This window comes from Galeopterus variegatus, unplaced genomic scaffold (assembly GCF_000696425.1).
Source record: "Galeopterus variegatus unplaced genomic scaffold, G_variegatus-3.0.2 Scaffold5372, whole genome shotgun sequence".
In the NCBI taxonomy this organism is placed as follows: domain Eukaryota; kingdom Metazoa; phylum Chordata; class Mammalia; order Dermoptera; family Cynocephalidae; genus Galeopterus; species Galeopterus variegatus.
Window position 1 is genome coordinate 195764 of NW_007731483.1, and position 23941 is coordinate 219704.

The 23941-nt window shown below is 34.9% G+C and overlaps 1 protein-coding gene across 1 annotated transcript in view; it reads left to right on the top strand.

Moving 5' to 3' along the window:
• Positions 1-23941, top strand: part of LOC103604744 (cohesin subunit SA-1) — a 213738-nt gene that overhangs the window by 137959 nt on the left and 51838 nt on the right. The window contains exons 7-8 of the mRNA XM_008589316.1: positions 9263-9414; positions 11966-12039. Of these exons, the coding sequence (XP_008587538.1) occupies positions 9263-9414; positions 11966-12039 (226 nt within the window). The remainder of the gene's footprint in view (positions 1-9262; positions 9415-11965; positions 12040-23941) is intronic.

Genomic DNA, 23941 nt, shown 5'->3' on the forward strand with positions numbered 1-23941 from the left:
GGTGCGGGCGTGACACCTAGGGTTGTGATCCCGTTGCCGGTCGTGGTATGGGCGCGACACCAAGGGTTGCAATCCCATTACCGGTCACAAAAAAAGACAAAAAGGAAAAAAATATATATTAACAATCGGAATACAGCAACATATTAAAAAAAAATAACACACTGTGTTCAAGTGGGATTCATCCTAGGGGTGCAAGGATCGTTCAACATACGAAAGTCAATAAATGTGATACGTCACATCAACAAACTCAAGAACAAATACCATATGATTATCTCAATAGATACTGAAAAAGCATTTGACAAAATTCAACATCCCTTCATGATAAATACTCTTCAATTAGGTAGAACAGGAAAATATCTCCACACAGTAAAAGCTATTTATGACAAGACCACCACCAGTATCATTCTGAATGGGGAAAGACTGAAGGCCTTTATCTTAAGAACAGAAACAAGACAAGGATGTCCACTCTCACCACCTCTAGTGAACATAGTGCTAAAGTTACTAGCCAGAACAACCAGGCAAGAGAAGGAAATAAAGGGAATCAAGATTGGAAAAAATGAAGTCTCTCTATTTGCAGATGACATGATACTATATATAGAAAAACTTAAAGTCTCTATCAAGAAACTCTTAGAGCTGGTTAATAACTTCAGTAATGTTGCAGGATACAAAACAAATCCCCCCAAATCAGTAGCATTTATATACTCAAATAATGAGTCAACAGAAAGAGAAATTAAGTAAGCTCACTTACAAGTGTCTCAAAAAAAATAAGGTACCTAGGGATCAATTCAACCAAGGACGTAGAAGACCTCTACAATGAGAACTACAAATCACTTCTGAAAGAAATTAAAGAAGACACAAAAAGATGGAAAGATATTCCAAGATCTTGGATTGGAAGAATTAACTTTGTGAAAATGTCTATACTCCCCAAAGCAATCTACAGATTCAATGTAATCCCCGTCAAAATACCAATGACATTCTTCACAGAAATGGAAAAAACAATCTTACCTTTCATATGGAAAAACAAAAGACCCCAAATAGCCAAAGCAATCCTGAGCAAAAAGTAAAGCAGGAGGCGTAACACTACCTGACTTCAAATTATACTACAAAGCTATTGTAACCAAAATAGCATAGTACTGGTATAAAAATAGACATTCAGACCAGTGGAGTATAATTGAGAACCCAGAAATCACCCCTCAGGCTTATAGCCATCTAATATTGGACAAAGGTGACAAAAATCTACATTGGGGAAAAGATTGCCTCTTCGAATGGTGCTGAGAAAACTGGATATCCATATGCAGAAGAATGAAACTAGATATGCATCTTTCAGCATACACTAAATCAACTCAAAATGGATTAAATACTTAGGTATAAGACCTGAAACTGTAAAATTACTAAGGGAAAATACAGGTGAAACACTTCAGCAGTTATAAGTGAAACACTTTAGCAATTAGATCTGGGCATAGGCTTTATGAACATGAGCCTGAAAGCACAAGCAGCAAAAGAAAAAAATAAACAAATGGGACTATATCAAACTTAAAAGCTTCTGCACAGCAAAGGAAAACAATCAAGAGAGTGAGTGAAACAGCAACCTATAGAAAATTTTTGCTAACTATGCATCCGACATGGGATTAATATCCAGAATATACATAGAACTCAAGCAATTATACAGTAAAAAACAAATAACCCAATCAAAAAATGGACAAAGGAGGTGAATAGACATTTTTCAAAGGAAAACATACAAATGGCCAACAGATACATGAAAAATGCTCAACATCACTAGTCATCGGGGGAATGCAAATTAAAACTACATTGAGATACCACATCACCCCAGTTAGACTGTCTATAATCAAAAAGACAGTGAATAACAAATGCTGGTAAGGGTGTGGAGATTAGGGAACACTCCTACACTGTTGGTGGGACTGCAAATTAGTAAAATCACTGTGGAAAGCAGTATGGAGGTTTCTCAGACAACTGCAGATAGATCTTCTATACTATCCAGCAATCCCTCTTCTGGGTATATACCCAGAGGAATGGAAATCATCATGTCGAAGGGATACTTGCACTCCCATGTTCATTGCAGCTCTGTTTACAATAGCCAAGACATGGAACCAACCTAAATGTCCAACGATGGACAATTGGATAAGGAAACTGTGGTAAATATACACCATGGAATAATACTCTGCCATAAAAAAAATGAAATCCTCCCGTTTGCAACAACATGGATGAACATTGAGAAACTTATGTTGAGTGAAATAAGCAAAGGACAGAGGTATAAATCCCACATATGCTCACTCATATGTTGGAGCTAAGAGAGAAAGAGGGAAGGAAATAAAGACCACAGTAATGCATTGGTCTTGCTGAGGGAGAGACCATTCCTTGGACTACAAAGTGGAGTCGGGGGGGGAAAGGGGGAGGGGGAGGAGGTTGGGGATAATTGGGTGGGTGACACAGGGTACAAATGCAATTTCTCGTAATGGGTGTGCTGCCAGTATGAATCTGGCCTTCACGTGGGCATGAGGGGTGACAGTTGGCTTTGTATCTCACGAATATTCATAATAAAGAAAAATAAAATAAGCTTTGCAAAACTAAGGTAGCATACTCATCACTCTCAAAAATCTTATTTGTCCTATTTAACATTTTTAGGGTATACAGTAATGGTTTTTGGAAACATGGTTTTCTAGTTTTTAATTTTATGTTTAGAGAGACATAAATCCAAATTGTTGGCTGTATTTTAAAATGGTCTGTGGCCACAATCTTAATTTCAGACATCCTATTTGCTGATAACACTCCTTTTGTTCCAGTGTTTTTCTTTTATGTTCACACTTCAGTATTGCTTTTTTCTATTGGTTCATTAAGTACTTTGATACTATATTTGTAATGTTCTTGACACCCTGTATGTCCTCAATGCGTCCACTTTCCCAGCTTAGATTCTATCATCCTTTATTATCATGACACCCTTCTTTATGCTTTCAACTTCTTTACCTCTTTCTTCCTCCATCATTCTCACTATGAAAACCCTATGTCATCACTTGCTGCATACCTGCACCACAGCAGCTAAAAGTGGTTGAAGAAAAATACATAACCATAGTGGCTGAGCTTTACATTTTGCTGTCAGTGAACCTTTAATGCTGCCTAGCAATCCTATTACTGTATTCCATTCCAGGGTTATTCCCACTTCCTCACAAGATTATTTTACATATCTTCTCCTCAAACCTATAACATCTCCTATCCTCTATTCACACTTGATTATCTTGCTTCTTTAATAGAGTCAGAAGAGAATCCTTCAAGGATTAAACCTAGCGAGCTAGCTAGCTATAGCTGTACCCATATATTTTGCCTTTTCTCTTATTACAGTGCCCTCTGTCTAAGGAAGATCCTTATACTGTGACTCCAATCCCCGTTTACCTGCTCAAGAACTTTGCTCTTCAAGCTGTTCATTTTCCCCTGACTTCAGTTTCCCCCTTTTATTATATAATTCTTTTATTTTTTTGGTGGCTGGCTGGTTGGGGAACTGAACCCTTGACCATAATGTTACAAGGTTGCAGTCTAACCAACTGAGCCAACAGGCCAGACCCCCTGATAATTCTTACCATCATACTAATATGCTATAACATCTCCCATTTTAGAAACCCTTTGCATCAGTCTGGATTCCCAGAGAAACAGCCAATAGGAGATAAACATACTTACAGCTCACACACACACATTTATTTCATTGAATTGGCTCAATGTGGTTGTGATAGCTGGAAAATTTGAAATCTGCAGGGCAGTCCATCAAGCTGGAAAGTCAAGCAGTAGTTGTCCAGTCTTCAGTCTGAGATCTGCAGGGCAGGCTGGAAGCTCAGTATTTTATGCTGTAAACTTGAGGTAGAAATTTGTTCTCTGGGAATGTTTTTGCTCTTATGCTTTGAACTGATTGGATAAGGTTCACTCACAATATTGAGGGTAATCTTCTTTTCTTAAAGTCAACTGATTGTAGATGTTACTGTTTTTGCTCTTATGCTTTGAACTGACTGGATGAGGTTCACTCACAATATTGAGGGTAATCTTCTTTTCTTAAAGTCAACTGATTGTAGATGTTAACCATATCTACAAAATACCTTCAAGTTAACACCTGGATTAGTGTTTAATTAGATAACTGGCCACAGTAGTCTAGGTAAGCCTTGGCACGTAAGTCTAACCATCATGCCCTCTCTTGTTCCCTCATGCCCCTCTGGCTAGTCCTATTTCTCTCCTTTTTGTTGCAGCAGATCTCAAAAAATTACTTATATTCACTGTCTTCACTCAGTCTCTTTTTATTCTCTTTAAACCTATTCTAGTCAGATTTCTGTCTCCATCACTTCACTGCCTCTGTTCTTGTGGAGGTCAGCAATCACCTTCTTATTGCCCAAATCAGTGGGCAGCTCCCAGTTGTCATCTTTCTTTCTCTGGAAAGACACAGCTCCCTCCTTTTTGGATCAGTGTCTTCACTTGTTTTCTGGAGTACCATGTGGTCCTAATGGGTCTTAGAAAACTAAGCTGTAAATATTGAATTATCTTGGGACTCAATCTTCAGACCTTTTTTCTTTTCTGTCTTTATTCACTCCTTAGTTAATAAAGTGAAAACCAATTTACCATGGTTTAATTATTTTTATTAAAAAATAGTGAGTGTGATAGGTAATATAGTCACAAGATTTAAAATTCAAAGTAAGAAATGTTACATGGTGAAATGTCATTCTTCCACCCCTGGCCCTCAGCCATCAAATTCTTTTCCCTGAAGACAATCAGAGTTGCCAGTTCCTTACATATCTTTCTAAAGATATTTTATGCATATACATATTCAATGAGAGGCAGTAATGGTATACTGGTTAAAAGATTGGACTGTTGGGCCAGCCTGGTGGCGCACTGGAGAGTGCGCCGCTTGGGAGCGCAGTGGCGCTCCCGCTGAGGGTTCGGATCCCATGTGGAGACCAGTTCCTGCTCACTGGCTGAGCGAGGTGCGGGCGCAACACCGAGGGTTGCGATCCCGTTGCTGGTCCCCGGTACGGGCGCGATACTGAAGGTTGCGATCCCGTTACCGGTCAGTAAAAAAAAAAAAAAAAGATTGGACTGTGGAGCAAGACTGCCTGTAATCAAATTCTGTCTCTGCCAGTTACTGGCTGTGTAACCAGCAAGTCTCTTAGCTGACCTGTAGCTGAATTTTCTCTTACATAAAAAGGGAATAATAATATAAGTACTTATTTTATATACTTGTGAGGTATAAAAGATTAAGTATGTTTAAAGGGCTTAGAAGAGTAACTGGCACATAAAATAAATAATGTTTTTTCTTTTTATACAATTGATAGCATAATATATAGTCAGGCATCTTGCTTTTTTAAAAAATCAGCAAATATGTTGACAAGATTTTCCTAACAACACACAAATCATGCCTCATTTTTTCTAATGGCTGAATAATTATCCATTGGATGGATGTGCCATCCAATTTTATGGCTGTAAGTACCAACATCTTTGATAATGACTTACAAAATATGTATCTACTAGGCATCTCCACTTAGATACCTAATATGCAAAAACCTTTCTACCCTTGCCTTTTCTGTTTTTCTCATTTCCTTCATTATAACCTAACGAATTATTTCAACTCTACCTTTAAAATATACCTCATATGTAACCATTTCTATATACCTATTGCTACCACCTTAATCCAAGCCAGTATCACTTCACTGATTTGCTGAACATCAAAAAGTTGAGAATCATTATCGTAAACTTTTTTTTTTTTTTTTTAATGATGACCGGTAAGGGGATCTTAACCCTTGACTTGGTGTTGTCAGCACCACGCTCAGCCAGTGAGCAAACCGGCCATCCCTATATGGGATCCGAACCCGGGGCCTTGGTGTTATCAGCACCGCACTCTACCAAGTGAGCCAGGGGCCGGCCCCATTATCGTAAACTTTGGAAAAAATGTTTTTAGCTCTCCTCCACTATTTGGTCTTTTTCTATTTTTATTCTTCTGTAGTGTTCACACAGCAGTTTAAGGTGTAAATCAGACTGTTTCTCATTACTCCATGTTCTCCAGTCAGTCTTACCCCACTTCAGTTTAATTCCAGAGTCCTAACCTGGCTATTACTTTCTTCTGAACCCCATCTGCTGCCTCTGCCTACCTCTGTGCTCCAGCCACACTAAACAGCTTGCTCTTTTATCAGTGCCCTCCTCATAACAATTTACCCCATAACCTTTGCCCTTTTTATCCCTCTCCCTGGAACACTATTCTGCCATATAATCAATCACATGCTCATTCCCTTACTTTATGTTCAAATGCCAGGCCTTCCTGATCCACCATCTAAAATAGCACCCTCCACTTTCTAACCTTCTTACTTTATTTTTCTGTATAACATTTACTGTTAACTGCCTTTTTTTGTATATTTTCTCTTTGTTGTCTCCTCCTCACTAGAATGTAAAAATCACAATGGTCTGTTCTTTGTTTTGTTCACTTTTATATCTCTGGTGCCTAGAACAGTGCTCAGTATATGATGAATCAGTAGATGAAGGGGGAGCACTAAATAAGTGCTTCTTGAACTCTGCAGTGAAAGACCAGTTTTTTAATTAACAGTCTTTCATAATCTAGTAGTTTTGTAAAATGCAATAAAATTAATTTCAAGAAAAATGAAATATATTTTAGTATCATCTTACTATTAGATTCAACAAACATAAAATTGCTATCAGATTGCTATAAAAAATTTTAAACACTTTCAATTTTGTACTTACAATGAACTTTTAAGAAACTGTTTGTGGGGCCGAGCCCGTGGCGCACTCGGGAGAGTGCGGCGCTGGGAGCGCAGGAGTGCTCCCGCTGCGGGTTTGGATCCTATATAGGGATGACCAGTGCACTCACAGCGCTCACTGGCTGAGCGTGGTACAGCCAGTTTCAAAAAGGACAAAAAAAAAAAAAAAAGAAGAAGAAGAAACCGTTTGTGGTCAGCACCTATTTGCAGACCACACTCTTAAGTAGCACCGTACTTGAACATGTTCACCTTTCTATAGCCAGCATTAAAATATGAAAGCTAAATGAAATATTCATCTTGACGTAACTGGTAGACAAGAAGAAGCCACTTCAAAGCCCACATCACAGTATCAAGGCTGACTTCCTACAGGATAATTAATTTATAAAATGGTTCTATTAGCACTACCAGTAAAATTGAATAAGTATTCACTCTACGCAGAAATCAGTCTTTTTCAGTGGAATTAGTAAAACATCATAATCCCCATGTTGTATCTATTTCATTAATTAGAGGTCTGTCTTCAGTAGCTGTTTATTGTTAATGTGTTGGTCAGTGAACTGAAAATTTCAGTGAAGTCTCAATTTTACAGGTTTAGAAATATTTTCCTCAGAGAGTAAATACCGATATATCTAATATTTTTTGGATCATTTTTCATTTTCTTGTTGGTTTTAGTATGTTGGTTATTTTGTTGTTTATGTATCTGGTCTATGAGAAGGGTTATTACATAACGACAGTTGGCATTTGGGATCTGGTTTCACGAGGAGTATATATCCGAAAGCAAAAGTCATTAAATTGAAGAAAAGCTGCACCTCAGCTTCCACTGGTGAATTCTAGTCAGAGTTGGCATTAATTTTAATGCTTTCCAACTCCTAGATCTTCAAGTCATTTTGCTTTTGAGATCTAAAAGAATATAGTGGATTAAGCTTCATTGGCTATCACTTTCTATACTCACAACAAGCTCTGATAAGCTGGTCTTATCCCTGACTGGGGCCATTTGAATGCCCCAGATCTCTCTCAGCTTTGAACGATTCTCCTTTCTTATACAGACTAATTTTAAAAAGAACTTGTTAACCTTCACAGTATAGTCAGATTCTACTACTGACAATGCATAAAACACTGTGAAATCACTATCTTGTACTGTATTTTGAAACACAAGATTTTTTCTCAGTTTACCATTTGAGACACTGTATCTCAGGAAAAGAAACATTTTCATTAAATGCATTTCTAAATGGTCACTAACTTAAATACATTTGTTTTAAAGATTTTTTATCTTATATTTTGGTTTAAGGGCAGCATCAATCACTATTAACATAGAGCTGGCCAAGATGTAGATAAGAGTTTCAGAATAACAAAGTGGGTGTGTGTGTAGATAGATGAGTAGATATACAGGTACAGCATTATGTATGTATGTTTACATATGTAATTAAAGTGAAATAGTGAAATTTTAAAAGAAATGCATGCATGTTTTTAGTTATAGATATATTTGCAGATGAGTGAATCAGTTCTAAAGCACTGAACAGTTCATTTATATAACTGAATATTCACATTTGCAGGTGAATAAACTAAAAGGAACAAAAGGGAAATTATTTACCAGCACAAAGTCTCTTTTTATTCCTTTAGCAGTATTTCCTATACTCTCACTATCTCAATAATGAAAATAAATATGAATAGACAACTGAAAGTTTGAGGTTTGTGTCATACCTGTTTGTCAGAGGACATGAAATATAAATTTGAAGATATTTAATAGGATTTACAAATACAAGTGAACATTTAAAAGTACATTAATGCTGTGACTGGGGAGGATAGGTTGGTTAGAAATTCACAGAATACATTTGCAAGAAACTAAATGAGTTTCATAGGATCAGTGTGTTTTTCAGGGGGTAGAGGTTGTGCAACTCATTGAGGTGAGGATCAGGGAGAGGACCATCTTTGGGAGTAAAAATCATGAATTGATTCTGTACATTTAAGACACCTTTGATACATCTAAGTAAAGGTATTAAGGACGCATTTATATACACAGATATGGTCAGAAGAGGGATCTAGGCTTGATTAGTATGCCCTCACTAAGGTATATGTATTTGGCACCTTTGATACATCTAAGTAAAGGTATTAAGGACGCATTTATATACACAAATATGGTCAGAAGAGGGATCTAGGCTTGATTAGTATGCCCTCACTAAGGTATATGTATTTGGGAGAAAGAGAAAGGAATTGTTGAAGATACTACTTAAGTCCTTCCTTCTGATAGTGAGGATGAGGCAGTTTTTAAGTGGGCAATGTTAACAAGCCAAGCTATTTTCTATAGAGGTAGAGAAAATTAGTTGGCAAACTAAGAAGATGAGTTTATTTCTCTAAATTAATTACCTTTTTTAAAAAAAATTAAGATATGCCTGGATTATAAAACAAATTGAATAGTTTCCTTTCTTCATCCATTTGCTTTATAAATTTGTAGTCTTATGGATGAAGGTTTGATTAATAGGTGAATATTACAATATTCCTTTATTTCATAGCCATGAAGCTCATGACTGCTCTGGTGAATGTTGCCTTAAACCTCAGTATTCATCAGGATAATACACAGAGACAATATGAAGCTGAGAGAAACAAAATGATTGGGAAGAGAGCCAACGAAAGGTTGGAGTTACTACTTCAGAAACGCAAAGAGGTAAGTTTGTTTCATGGTAACTGATGTTCTTATGTACTGTAAATGTGTATTAAATGTAGTAATTTTTTTGTTCTGTGTAAAAAGGTTTGTGTATATTTTTAAAATTTATTTTTAATTAGATTACTTGATCTCAAAGTTTTCAAATGAAACTGGAATGTTCACCAGTTATTGTGTTAAGTGCTATCTGATGGCAGAAGGAATTCATAGAACAACCCTACTTTTGTAAGGAAGTGGTCTGGGAATTGGGCAACTCAGAGGAGTTATCAGGTTAGGGGCTAAGAAAGCATGATAAATACTAAAGTCAGAGCTGGGGGCCAGCAAAGGTGTATTTCCAAGAGAAAGCGAAAGACTACATACTAGCTGATGTGTAAGGCATTCCTGTGAATAAGATTGGTCCCAGCTTTACAATGACATTTTCACATATGTGTTGAAAATATGATTTTAAACTGGGTTTTTAGTAGGAAACATTTTTGTTTGTCCAGTAGGAAATAAAACTTTAGAGCTGCCGTATTAGTCTATCTTTTAACTTGAAAAAAAAAAAGTAATATCACATTGCTGCCAAGGAATTGCATATGAACGATGAATAATGGGTTATAACAAGCAATAAAAAAGCAACAAAGTTGTGATTAAATTATTACCCATACTGTACTATTTAATAGGGCTTTTGTTAAAAAAAACAAAGTACCACAAACAGAAAGGCTTAAACAAAAGGAATTTATTGTCTCATGGTTTTTGAAGTTAGAAATCCAAAATCAAGGTGTTGGCAAGGCCGTGCTGCCTCTGAAGGCTTGAGGAAGGATCTATTCCAGTTTTCTCTCAAAGTTTCTAGTAGTTTCTTGAATTGTGGCAGCAAAACCAACCTTCACATGACATTCTCCCGTGTTTGTGTGCGTGTATGTCTCCAAATTTATCTTTTTCATAAGGACACTGGTCATATTAGATTAGGAGCTCACCCTACTCCAGTATGGCCCCATCTTAATGAATTACATCTGCCACAACCCTATTGCCAAATAAGGTCACAGGAGTTAGCACTTCAACATATAAATTTTAGAGGAATGCAGTTTAACCCATAATACATACCATACTTGAAATATGGAAGTAAATATTGTAAATGGAGTGTAGTAAGTTCTGCTGACTAAAATGTATACCTCTTATAAGTTAGTTTTTATATAATAAATGCAGCAAAAGTAACTCTTAGAATTTGCAGTATGCTACAGTAATTTGGATGATTTACTATAAAAGTATTCTCAAACTTATTTCAGTAAAATGTGAAATAAAACATACAGCAAAAGAATAAGTCTGGACTGGCCAGTTAGCTGAGTTGGTTAGAGTGCAGTGTTATGTACCTGCTAGCCGCCAAAGGAAAAAAAAAGTCTGAAGAATTTTATTTTCACATTCATGTGTGTAATACAAGCAAATATTTCACTGAATATTACTGCACAGCAAATTACAGGACAAATTAGAGTAATAAATACTAACTTGAATGTAATTTTATATCATTGCTTTTGTTATTTTTGAGTGGTAAATAAACTTTCATTGGTAGTGTTGCCAGAAATTTACGTCTTTGCTGTAGTATTTTATTTCCTTGCTGCATTCCACCACTAGTGGCCAGCATTCTATCTTTTATTATGTTCCCTATTTTGGGAACTTGGCCTATGTATTAGTCCATTTTTTATTGCTATAACAGAATACCTGTGACTGGGTAATTTATAAAGAAAAGAGATTTATTTGGCTCACAAGTCTGGAATAGCTATATCTGGAATGATCCTCAGGCTGCTTTAGCAAAAAAAGCAGCAGGGCAGCCGACCTGTACAAGGAGATTACGTGGCTAGATAGGAAGCTAGAGAGGGAGGGAAGGTGCCAACCTCTTTTTAACAACCGGCTCTCCAGGGAACTCAGAGAGAGAGAGCTCACTCACCATCCCTCTCCCCAAGGAGGACATTAATCTGTTGATGAGGGATCCATCCGTATGACTCAAACACTTCCCACTAGGCTCTACCTCTCAACACTGCCAAATTGGGGATCAGATTTCAACATGAGCTTTGGGAGGACAAACATTCAAATTTTATCAGCCTACTTTCAGTTATGAGCTAGTCAGATGGAGAATAATATTTGCATACTTTAGATGGAGTAGGAAGTTTCCTATACAGTGGCATATATGTTAATCACAGATGATCCATTAACCTAGGAAGGCAAAAGCAAGCCAAGGACCTGGTTTGGACAGAAGAGGTATAAAAATTGAGGACTGTTCCCAAAGCAGATGATATTTTTGAGATAGAATTCTGACCATACTTAGCCACAGCACCCCTCCTTGTTAGTCATTGTGTAGTATGTCCATAGAGAGATTGAGAGACTCTGAAGCAATGCTGTAAACCTTTAGAAATCACACACCTATACTGGTAATTTCAGACATCTGTTACACAAGTGAGAAAAAGGACTGATAACTACCCAGGAAGAGAATAACCAGGAATTAAAAAACAATTGGAACTATACATTCCAAATAAAATGATCAGTATTTCAATTTACATTTTTTATTGTTTTTTCATTTCAGCTACAAGAAAATCAGGATGAAATCGAAAATATGATGAACTCTATTTTTAAGGGTATATTTGTTCATAGATACCGGTAAGGGATTTTAAAAATCATTTAGGTTTTTAATTTAAATAATTATTGCTTATTTGTAGCCCAGGCTAATTATAAAGCTATAAAACTCTACTAATCATTACTCCTGTTTTGTTTTGTTTTCTGGAAAACAACTTCAGCTATAAATGCTAAGTAAATGTCATGCTATAACTGAATAGAATATTGTACCACTGCCTCCACTACTGCTGCTATTCACTTCCAAGTTTAGAACATACACTGTTGAAGGCAGTTTATGTACTTGTATTTGTACTGATAGAATATTAATAAGATCATTAAATTAATGTGGCCTTAATAAGATATTATTAATTTCACATTTGAAAAAATTAAATGCTCTACTTCCTACCCTGTGGTACCTACCTTGTTTCATGGTCAAATTAATCAGTATTATTTTTTTAAATACCTCTGTGAAGATGGGAGAAAACAGAAGAGAAAAGGGGGCACCCATGCAGATAATGTGGTGACTACATGTTCACTTTTGTTTTTCACCAGTAAACATGAAAGTAGTTGCTGTTAGCAAGCTATTTTTGTCATATATGAGTTTAGTTTATCTTTCTAAGTCTGAAAACCTTTAAGCTACTAACTGCATTGTAAAAGAGCTTATTTCACATAGAATTAATGAATTGTATACATATATTTATTATCTTTTGTTAATTAGATATGATATGTATAAGTAGATAGACACAGATAATAGAAACACTATTTTCAGACACATTTGAGATTGCAGTCGGCCGATTAATATAGAGATAGTTAAAGCAGAGAAATAATTCAATTAATGTATGTTATTAATATGTATTAATGATATATATTTATGTATGGGCATATACATTACTTTGATATTTTATTTTAACAGAACTTAAACATTTTAACTCAAAATATATAAAGATCTTTTGAAATTAGACCAAGGACTTGACTTTGCACATGGGTTGTCTGATTGGAGTTTTATATCCTCTTTCTTACATAAACTACACATATGAGGTTCTTCAAAAAGTTGGTGGAAAAATAGGGTTAAAACATAACATGAATCTTTCCATGAACTTTTTGAGGTACCTTTGTATTTGTACTTTTGATTTTTGTTGTTTTTTGGTCTGGCTTCTTTCTCTAAGCAAAATTGAAGTCTATCACCATTAAGTATGTTAACTGTAAGTTTTCATACATGCTCTTTATCAGATTGAGGAAGTTTCTAAGAATTTTTGCATCTGTGTTCGAGAGGGATAAGTATCTCTTACTTTTTGATTTAATGAATATCTCTGACTGCTTTTGGTACCAGGGTAATACTGGCTTTGTAGATTGAGTTACTATATATTCGGTCGTCTTTACTTTTCTGGAAGAGTTTAATAGAATTGGTGTTATTTCTTCTTCAGATATGAGTTCTACCATTGGGACCCAGAGTTTTCTCTGTAGGAATGTTTTTAACTACAAATTAATTTTCTTTAGTAGATATAGGGCTGTTCATATTATGTGTTTTACTTGAGTAATCTATGGTAGTTTAAGTCTTTACAACATTCATCTAAGTTGTTGAATTATGTTTAACAACTGTTGGCATAAAGTTGTTCATGATATTGGTGATTTCACCTCTCTTTTCTTCTCTCCTTTCCTTCCTCTCTTCTCTCTCTGTTCAGTCTGTCTGGAGCTAATTAATTTTATAGATTTTTCTTAATGATGTTTTGGTTACATTGAGTTTCTCTATTATTTTTTTTTCTTTTCTATTTCATTGATTTCTGCTCTTCTGCTTACTTTGGGTTCACTTCCTCTGCTCTATTTAGTTTCTCAGGTGAAACCTGTGGTCCTTGACGTTTCTCTATTATTTTTTTTTCTTTTCTATTTCATTGATTTCTGCTCTTCTTACTTTGGGTTCACTTCCTCTGCTCTATTTAGTTTCTCAGGTGAAACCTGTGGTCCTTGATTTGAGGCCTTTCATTTTTTTCTAATATAGGAATTTATTCCTATATATTTCTCTCTAAGCACTGCTTTAGCTATGTTCCCTAAATTTGGATATGTTGTGTTTCCATTTTCATTTAGTTTCAACATACTTTCTACTTTCCCTTTTTATTTTTTTCCTTGACTCATGGGTTATTTTAAAGTGTAGTATTTGATTTGTAAATATTTGAGGATTTTTAAAATATCTTTCTGCTATTGATTTCTAATTTAGTTCTATTGTAGCAAGAGAACACATTTTGTATGATTTGAATGCTTTTAAATTTATTGAGATTTGTTTTATGGCCCACCATTTGTTTTATGGTCTATCTTCGTAAATGTTCTATTTGCTACGGAAAGAATTTGTATTCTGCTTTTGTTGGTTAGTGTTTTTTGTCAATTAGGTCAAATTGGTTGACAGTGTTGTTCAAATCTTCTGTCCTGACTGATTTTCTGTCCATTTATTCTAACAGTTATTGAGAGGGGTTTTAGAGGAGTACTTTTTCCTTTCCTTTCCTTTTTTTTTTTTTTTTTTTTTCCCCCAATCCCATCTGGTCAGGGACGATTCTTGTTAAGGACTCTATGCAGAGTCCCATGGAGACACAGGGAATCACATAGCGAGGGCTAAGAGTGCCTTTACATGCTTTCCTTATGTATTATTCAGGGTTCTCCAGAGAGACAGAATCAATAGGACATGTTATAATTATATGAGAGAGATTTATTAGGGGAATTAGCTCACGTGGCTATGAAGAAAAGTCCCAGAATAGGCCATCTATAAAGTGGATGCCGGTAGCTTGGCTCTGTCCAAGTTCAAAGGCCTCAGAACCAGGGAAGCTGATGGTGTCCTTGGTGTAAGTTCTGGAACTCAGAAGCTGAAGAGTCTCAAGCTCTGATGTCCACAGACAGGAGAGAAGAGTGTATCCCAGCTCCAGCAGATCGAGAGAGACAGAGAGCTTCATCTCTGTCCTCTGTCTTCTGTTCTCGCCGGACCCCCAGCAGATTGGATGGTTCCCACCCACACTGAGGGTGGGTCTTTCCCACCCAGGCCACTCAGACTCTCATACTAATCTCTGCTGGAAACACCCTCATGGACACACCTGAAAAGATTGCTTTACTAGGTTTCTCAGCATTCCTTCATCTAACCAAGTTAACATCTAGAATTAACCTTCACACCTTATAAAGCCACCAGTCCACACCTATGATAACCCATTAATAGATTAATCCTTTCAAGAGGGCAGGGCCCTCACGACCCAGTTGCCTCCTCAGCCCTGCCTTTTCAACACTGCCACATTGGGGATCAAGCTTCCATATGAGCTTTGGAGGGGACAAACATTCAGACCATAGCATAAGGGTGTAAGTCTTCTCTTTACATATAGATATTCAATTGTCCAAGCACCATTAAATGTGCCCAGGTGAATTGCCTTGTCACTTTGCTTGAAAATGAATTGGTCATAAATGCAAGATTTTATTTTTGGATATTCTAATCTGTCTCTCCTTACACCCATATCACCTGAATTGAGTAACTTTATTTTTTTATTTTTTATTTTTTTTTGTCTTTTGTCTTTTTCCGTGTCCGGCAACGGATCGCAACCCTCAGTGTTAGAATAAGCTTTTTAAATTAGGTAGTGTAAGTCCTTCTACTTTGTTCTTTTTTAAAATTGTTTTGTTGATTATAAGTCCTTTGCATTTCTACATAAATTTTAGAATCAGCTTGTCAAGTTTTGCACAAAAGCTTCTGAAATTTTGATACAGATTGTGATGAATCTATAGACCAATTTGTAGAGAATTGTCCTCTTAATACTGAATTTTTCAGTCCACAAACATAGATTGTATATGTGTTGACTAGACGTTCTTTAATTTCTCTTATTAATTTCTAATGATTTTTAGTATACAAATCTTACACTACTTTTGTTAAATTTATTTCTAAGTGTTTTTATCTTTTTATGTTATTGCAAATGGGATTGTTTTCTTAATTTGTTTTGGACAGTTTCTTGCTAATATGTAAAAATACAATTGATTATTTTTTTATTTGTGCTAAATTGCAAAATAATTTTATTGTAGTGGTTTTGGGTTTGTTTTTGTTTTTTATAGATTCTTGAGGATTTTCGACCTACAGGATCATGTCATCTGTGAATAAAGACAGTTTTAATTCATACTTTCTGTTTATATATCTTCATTATCTTCCCCCTTCCCCTGTTGTACTGGCTAGAATCTCCAGTACAATGTTTAATAAAAATGGGCAGACCTCTCTGCCCTCATCTTTGCTTTTGTTCCTGATCTTAAGGGGAACAGAGATTAAGTGTGATATTATTAGATGTAAGTTTTGTGTAGATGCCTTTAGGAGGATGAGGAAATTCCCTTCTAATGTAACTTGTTGGGTGTTTTTATCATGATTGGTTGTTTGAGCATGGTATACAATCCTTTTCATCTGCTGCTTGATTCAGTTTCCTAACATTTGGTTGAGAATTTTTGTGTCTACTTTTATAAATAGAGTATTAGTCTGAATACTAGCCTCATAAAATACACTGAGAAGTGTTCCCTTCTCTGTTTTCTGAAAGAGTTTATGAAAGATTGGTATTATTAATATATTTGGTAAAATTCACAAGGGAAGCCCTTCGAACACAGGCTTTTTTTGTGTGTAAAGATTTTATATTACTAATTCAATTTACTTGTTATAGATCTATCCAGATTTTCTATTTCTTATTGAGTCAAATGTGGTGATTTGTGTTTTTCAGGCAATTTGTCCATTTCATACAAATTGTAAATTTGATGGCATAATGTTGTTCATGTTATTTTCTTATAATCCTTTTAATTTCTGTAGGGTTAGTAGTAATGTCCCCTTATTCATTTCTTGATTTTGTAATTTGTGTCTTTTCTCTTTTTTTGTCTTGGTCAGTCTAGGTAGAGGTTTATCAGTTTTGTTGATCTTTTCAAAGAATGGACTTTTAGTTTCATTTACTTTCTCTATTTTTAATTTCATTGATTTCTGCTTTAATCTTTGTTTCTTTCTGTCTAATTGCTTTGATATTAATTTACTCATCTTTTTCGTTTCTTATGATGTAAACTTACATTATTGATTTTATATTCTTCTTCTTTTCTTATCCCTATTTTAAGCTATAAATTTCCCTCAGAGTACTGCTTTAGTGACATAACATGACTTTTGGTATGTGTATTTTTTTGTTTTTTTCATTCTGTCCAAAATATTATCTAATTTTATTTGTATTTCTTCTATGACTCATGAGTTATTTTTAAGTCTTTTGTTTAATTTTAAAGCATTTGGAAGTTTTCTAGATTTCTCTCTTGACATTAATTTCTAATTTAATTTCATTAAATTGTGGAATTATTAAATTAGTAAATTAGTAAACATACCTTGAGGGATTTCAGTCATTTTACACTTAATGGAACTTGTTTTTGCACACCATATGATTAATGGAAAATATTCCACGTGCATATAAAAAGAATATATTCTGCTGTTATGCATTCCTGATTTATAAACCTTTCTATTGTAATGAACTGCCCTTCTCTAGTGGCATTTATCTGAAAGACCGTATTCTCTAATAACATACCCTCTTTAGCTGTCTTATGATTACTCTTTGCATGGTATATCTTTTTATTATCCTTTCACTCTCAACCTATTTGTGTCTTTGAATATGAAGTATCTCTTATAGACGGCATGTACTTGGGTCTTGCGTTTTTTATTCAGTCTAATAATCATGTAATCGTGTTAGGATTACAACATAAATCATAAGTTTTCAGAAACTATATCCATTAACATAAGCTAATTTCACACAAAAATAGTATCTTTGCTCTAGCATAGCTTCAGTTTTTTTGCCCTTTCTTTGTACTATTATTGTCATGGGTATTTTATTTACATTTGTCACTAACCCAACAGTACAGTGTTACCATTATCAATGTCTACAATTTTTAATCTCTTTTAACAAAATTAAGAGAAGAAAAAATATTTGTAACATTTTTGTATTTACCTGCTTGTTAACATTATGTTTATCACTCCTTTTTTTTTTTTTTACTGTGGATTTTAGTCATCATATAGAGCTATTTCCTTTCAGTTTGAAGGCCTTCTGTTTGTGTTTCTTGTAAGACAAGTCTGCTAGAAACAGATTTATTAAGTTTTTATTCATCTGGAAACATCATTGTATCAACTTCATTTTTGAAAGATAGTTTTGCAGCATGTAGAATTCTTGGTATACAATTTTATTTGTTTACTTTTTTGCAACTTCAGTATCATTCCACCACCTACTGGACTTCGTTGTTTCTGATTAATGTCAGTAATTAATCCTATTCTTCCATTGTACATTATGAGTCATTCTTTTCAGCTTTCACAATTTTTTTTTTTTTTTGCTTTCACCAGTTTGCCTATTATGTATCTAGGTGTGGACGTCTTTGTGTTTATTCTACTAAGGTTTTGTTAAGCTTCTTTGATTTGTATGTTAATGTTTTCCATCCAATTTTAGAAGTTTTTAGCTTTTAATTCTTAAAAAACTTTTGGCTCATTTCTCTCTCTCCTCTGTTTGGATGCCTTTTGCAGATATACTGGAATACTTGGTGTTCTCCCCAAAGTTTCTGGAGCTCTCTTTAGTTTTTTTTTTTTTTCTCCATTTTTTAACCTTTTTTTTTTTTCCATTTCTCTCTCTCCTCTGTTTGGATGCCTTTTGCAGATATACTGGAATACTTGGTGTTCTCCCCAAAGTTTCTGGAGCTCTCTTTGGTTTTTTTTTTTTTCTCCATTTTTTAACCTTTTTTTTTTTTTTTTTTTTTTTTGCATAATTTCTATTTTTCTGTCTTTAGGTTCAACATTTCTTCTGATGACTTAAGTATGCTGTTGAGATCATATGAGTTTTTTATTTCAATTATTGTACTTTGCACTTGTTCCTATTTTTGTTGTTTCTATTTATTATGATTCACAGTTGGTTGAGTCATTGTCATCATGTTCTCATTTAATTTTAAAATATAGTTTCCTTTCATTCTCTGATCATATTTATTAGAACTGCTTTAAAATCTTTCTCTTCTTAATTTATCTGGTAAACCACTTGGCCAACTCAGATATAATTCCTATTGAGTGTTTCAGTTCCTGGATATTGGCCATACTTTCCTTTTTCTTCACATGCCTCAGCAGAGCTTTGGTCTTTGCCCATTCATTTTCTGTAAAGTTTGTTCTTTTTATTGACATCTTCCCTGGGTGGTTATTTAGAACTTGGCTTCCAATCAAGTCAGCACCCTCAGCATCCACCCTGGTGGTTTACACAGGCATCCCCAACCATAGCAACTCTATCAAATCTACTGCTCTGGATTTTAGGATGCTCGAAGGAATTAGTTCCATGCCAGAATGCCATAGACTTCCACTGATTTTACCCAAAGTTTAGCAACTTATTATGAATAAATGCTGCTTGATTTTTTTTAAAAATTGATTTCCAGAAAACTGAAATGATTGTTTCTGTCCTTTTAATTCTTTTCTTCTTTTTTAGTTGTTTCTTTGGGAAAGAATTTTTCAACCACTTCACTCTACCATTGCCTCAAATTCATTTTTGAAAGATATTTTCTCTTGGTATGGAATTCTAGGTTGACATTTTTGGTTTTGCTTTTTTAAAGGAATTGATCCACTATCTCTGGTTTGCCATCATTCTTTTCTTATGTCTTTTGTAGTTAATTTGTCTTTTTGCCCTAGCTTTCTTTAAGATTTTTCTCTTTACCACTAGTTTTAAGCAATTCTGTTATGATATTCTTTGGTGTCATTTTCTTTGTATTTCTTTTTTCTCTTCTGTGTCTCTCCTTAACATAGTATGCTTTCCTGTAGCCTCTTAAACATATGTACTTGGTGATTATGACTGTTTTTTTCTTAATTAATTTTTTTATTTTAACATTTGGTAGTACAAATTTGTGGGATACAGTGTTGTTTTAATACATGTATATACTACACAATGATTCACTTAGGGTATGTAGCACAGTTTTGTATCTGTTAATCCACCACTTCTCCTCCCCGCTCCCTCCGCTCCTGGCCTCTGGTAACCATTATTCTACTCTCTACTTCTTTGTGAACCCCTGCTTTTTTTTAAAGATTCCACATTATGAGTAGATCATGCCATATTTGTCTTTCTGTGACTGTCTTACTTCACTTAGCGTGATGATTTCTACTTCCATTCATTTACTATAAATGGTAGGATTATTTTTTTCTTATAGCTAATTAGTATTCCATTGTATATATGTATATCGGGGTTTTTTTAAAATCCTTTTATTTGTTGATGGGCATTTAGGTTGATTCCATCTCTTGGCTGTTGTGAATAGTGTTGCAATGAACAAGGTAGTGTAGGTATCCTATAATTATATTTATTTCATTTCCTTTGGGTATCCCAGTAGTGGGATAGCTGGGTCATAAGGTAGATCTGTTTTTTGTTTTGTTTTGTTTTGTTTTGTTTTTCTTTCTTTTAATTTATTATTAACATATTCATTCTTGTAAATCATGATATTTCTTTATGCCCTCTACCTGACCTGTCACTTCCCAAGCCCCATCCCTCTCTCGCCCTCAATCTCTAGTATCCTTAGGTTTGTTCTCTCCTTCTGAAAGTTCAACATGTTGTTGTGGTCTTTTCTTTCTTTCTTCCCTTCATTCCTTCCTTCCTTCACTCCCTACCTCCCTAGATCTGTTTTTATAGTAACCTCCATACTCATTTCCACAATGTCTATGCCAATTTACATTCCCACCAACAATGAAGGAGGGTTCTCTTTTCTCTGTATCTTCACCAGCATTTGTTATTTTCTGTCTTGTTGATGATAGCCATTCTAACTGGGGTGAGGTGAATACTTCATTGTGGTTTTAATTTGCATTTCCTTGAGGATTAGTGATCTTGAACACCTTTTCGTGTGCCTTTTGGCCATTTCAATGTCATCTTTTGAGAAATGTCTCTTCAGGTCCTTTGCCCATTTTTTAATTGGGTTATTTGTTTTTTTGCTGTTGAGTTGTTTTAAGTTCTTCATATATCCTGGATATTAGCCCCTTCTCTGATGTGTAGTTTGTAAATACTTTCTTCCATTTTGTAGGTTGACTCTTTACATTGTTGATTGTGTCCCTTTCTGTTCAGAAGCTTTTTTGTTTGATGTAGTCCCATTTGTGTTTTTTTGCTGTAGTTGCTGCCTGTGCCTTTATAGTCTTGTGCAAAAAAGCACTGCCCACTCCCATTTCATGTAGAATTTGCCCCGTGTTTTCTTCTAGTAGTTTCATAGTTTTGGGTCTTCAATTTAGGTCTTTAATTCATTTTGAGTTGATTTTTGTGTATGAGACATAGAGGTTTAGTTTCAGTCTTCTGCATGTGGATGTACAGTTTTCCCAGCACTTTTATTGATGAGGCTATCCTCTCCCTGGTGTATATTTTTGGCACCTTTGTCAAAAAGTATGTGGGTTTATGTCTTGGCTCTCTATTCTGTTCCATTGATCTATTTGTTTTTATGTCAGTACCATGCTACTTTAGTTACTTTAGATTAATAGTATATTTTGAAGTCAGGTAGTGTGTTGCCTCCAACTTTGTTCTTCTTGTTCAAGATTGCTTAAGATTGTTTTTTCTATTTCTGTGAAGAATGTCATTGGTCTTTTGATAGGGGTTGCTTTGAATTTGTAGATTGCTTGGGTAATACGGACAATTTGATGATGTTTATCCTTCCAGCCATGGGATGAATGCCATGAACATGGGATATCTATCAACTTATGTGTGTCCTCTTCAGTTTCTTTCAGCAGTGTTTTATATTCTTCATTGTAGAGGTCTTTTGCCTCCTTGATTAAATTTATTCCTAGGCATTTCACTTCATTGGCAGGTATTGTGGATGAGATTATTTTCTTGATTTCTTCTTCACAGATTTCATTATTGGTGTATAGGAACACTGTTGATTTTCTGTCCTGCCACTATACTGAATTCGTAAGTTTTAGTACTTTTTTCATGGAGTTTTTAGAGTTTTCTGTGTTTTTTACTCATGCTGTCTGCAAATAGGGATAGTTTGACTTCATCTTTTCCAATTTAGATGCCCTTTATTGCTGTCCCTTGCCTTATTGTGCTGGCTAAAACTTCTACTACTGTTAAATAAGAATGGGGAAAGTACACATCCTTGTCTTGTTCCAGATCTCAGTGTAAAAGCCTCCAATTTTTGTCCATTCAGTGTGGTATTAGCTGTGGGTTTGTCATATATGGCCTATACTTTGTTGAGGTACATTCCTTCTATACCTAATTCGTTAAGTGTTTTTATCATAAAGAGTGTATCAGGTGCTTTTTCTGTATCTGTTGGAATGATCATGTGTTTTTCCCCCTTCATTCTATTGACGTGATGTATCATGTTTACCGATTTACATAATGTTGAACCATCCTTGTATCCCTGGTATGAATCCCACTTGATCCTTGTGAATGATTGTTTAAATGTGTTGTTAGATTAGATTTGCTAGTATTTTGTTGAGAATTTTCATGTCTCTGTTCATTGGTGTATTGGTCTATAGTTTTCTTTTTCCGTTGTGTCTTTTTCAGGATTGGGTATGAGGATAATGTTGGCCTCATAGAATGAGTTTGCAGATATTCCCTCCTCTTCAGTTTTTTGGAAGAGTTTGAGAAGAATTCATAATAGTACTTTTTAAGTGTTTGGGAGAATTTGGCAGTGAAGCCATGTAGTCTTGGGTTTTTTTTGTTGGTGGTGGTAGACTTTTTATTACTGCCTAAATCTCATTACTTGTTATTGGTGTGTTTAGGTTTTCTAGTTCTTTATGATTGACCCTCGATAAGTTGTATATGTCCAGGAATTTATTCATTTCTCCTAGGTTTTCCAGTTTATTATCATATGGTTGTTAGTAGTAGTTTCTTATGATCCTTTGTATTCTGTGGAAACAATTGTATTGTCTCCTTTTTCATTTCTGATTTTATTTTGAGTCTTTTCTTTATTTTTCTTCCTTTGCCCAGCTAACAGTTTATAAATTTTGTTTATCTTTCCAAAAATCCAACTCTTTGTTTTATCAATTTTTTATATTATATGTAGTTTTGATATATAATTCATTTATTTTTGCTCTGATCTTTGTTATTTTTACTCCTTTTACTGATTTGGGGTTTAGTTTCTTCTTGTTTTTCTAATTCCCAGAGGTGTAACATTAGGTTGTTTTTGAAGTGTTTCTTTTATTTTTATTTTTTTTGATGTATGCATTTATTGCCCTTTGAACTACTTTTGCCGTATGCCATAGGGTCTGGTATGCTATCTGTTCATTTTCTTTTGTCTTCAGGAGTTTTTTAACTTCTTCTTTTTTAAAAAAATTTTATTTTATTTTGTCAATATACAATGTGGTTGATTATTGTGGCCCATTACTGAAACCCCTCCCTCTCCCCCCTCATTCCCAACAACCTCATATCTATTTGCTTGTCATATCAATTTCAAGGAATTGTAATTGTTGTATCTTCCCCCCCCCATTTGTGTATTTATTTATTTATTTATTTATTTATTTTTACCTTCCACAAATAAGTGAGAACATGTGATATTTCTCTTTCTGTGCCTGACTTGTTCCACTCAATATTATTCTGTCTAGGTCCATCCATGTTGTTGCAAATGGCAGTATTTCATTCTTTTTTATAGCAGAGAAGTATTCCATTGTGTAAATATACCACGTTTTCCATATCCACTCATCTGATGATGGACATTTGGGCTGATTCCAACTCTTAGCTATTGTAAATAATGCTGGAATGAACATTGGGAAACAGGTATACCTTTGACTCGATTTCCATTCCTCTGGGTGTAGTCCCAGCAGTGGGATAGCTGGGTCATATGGGTAGATCTATCAGAAATTCTCTGAGGAAACTCCATACTATTTTCCATAGAGGCTGCACCATTTTGCAGTCCCACCAACAATGTATTGAGAGTTCATTTCTCTGTGCAACCTTGCCAGCATTTATCATTCACAGTCTTTTGGGTATTAGCCATCCTAACTGGGGTGAGATGG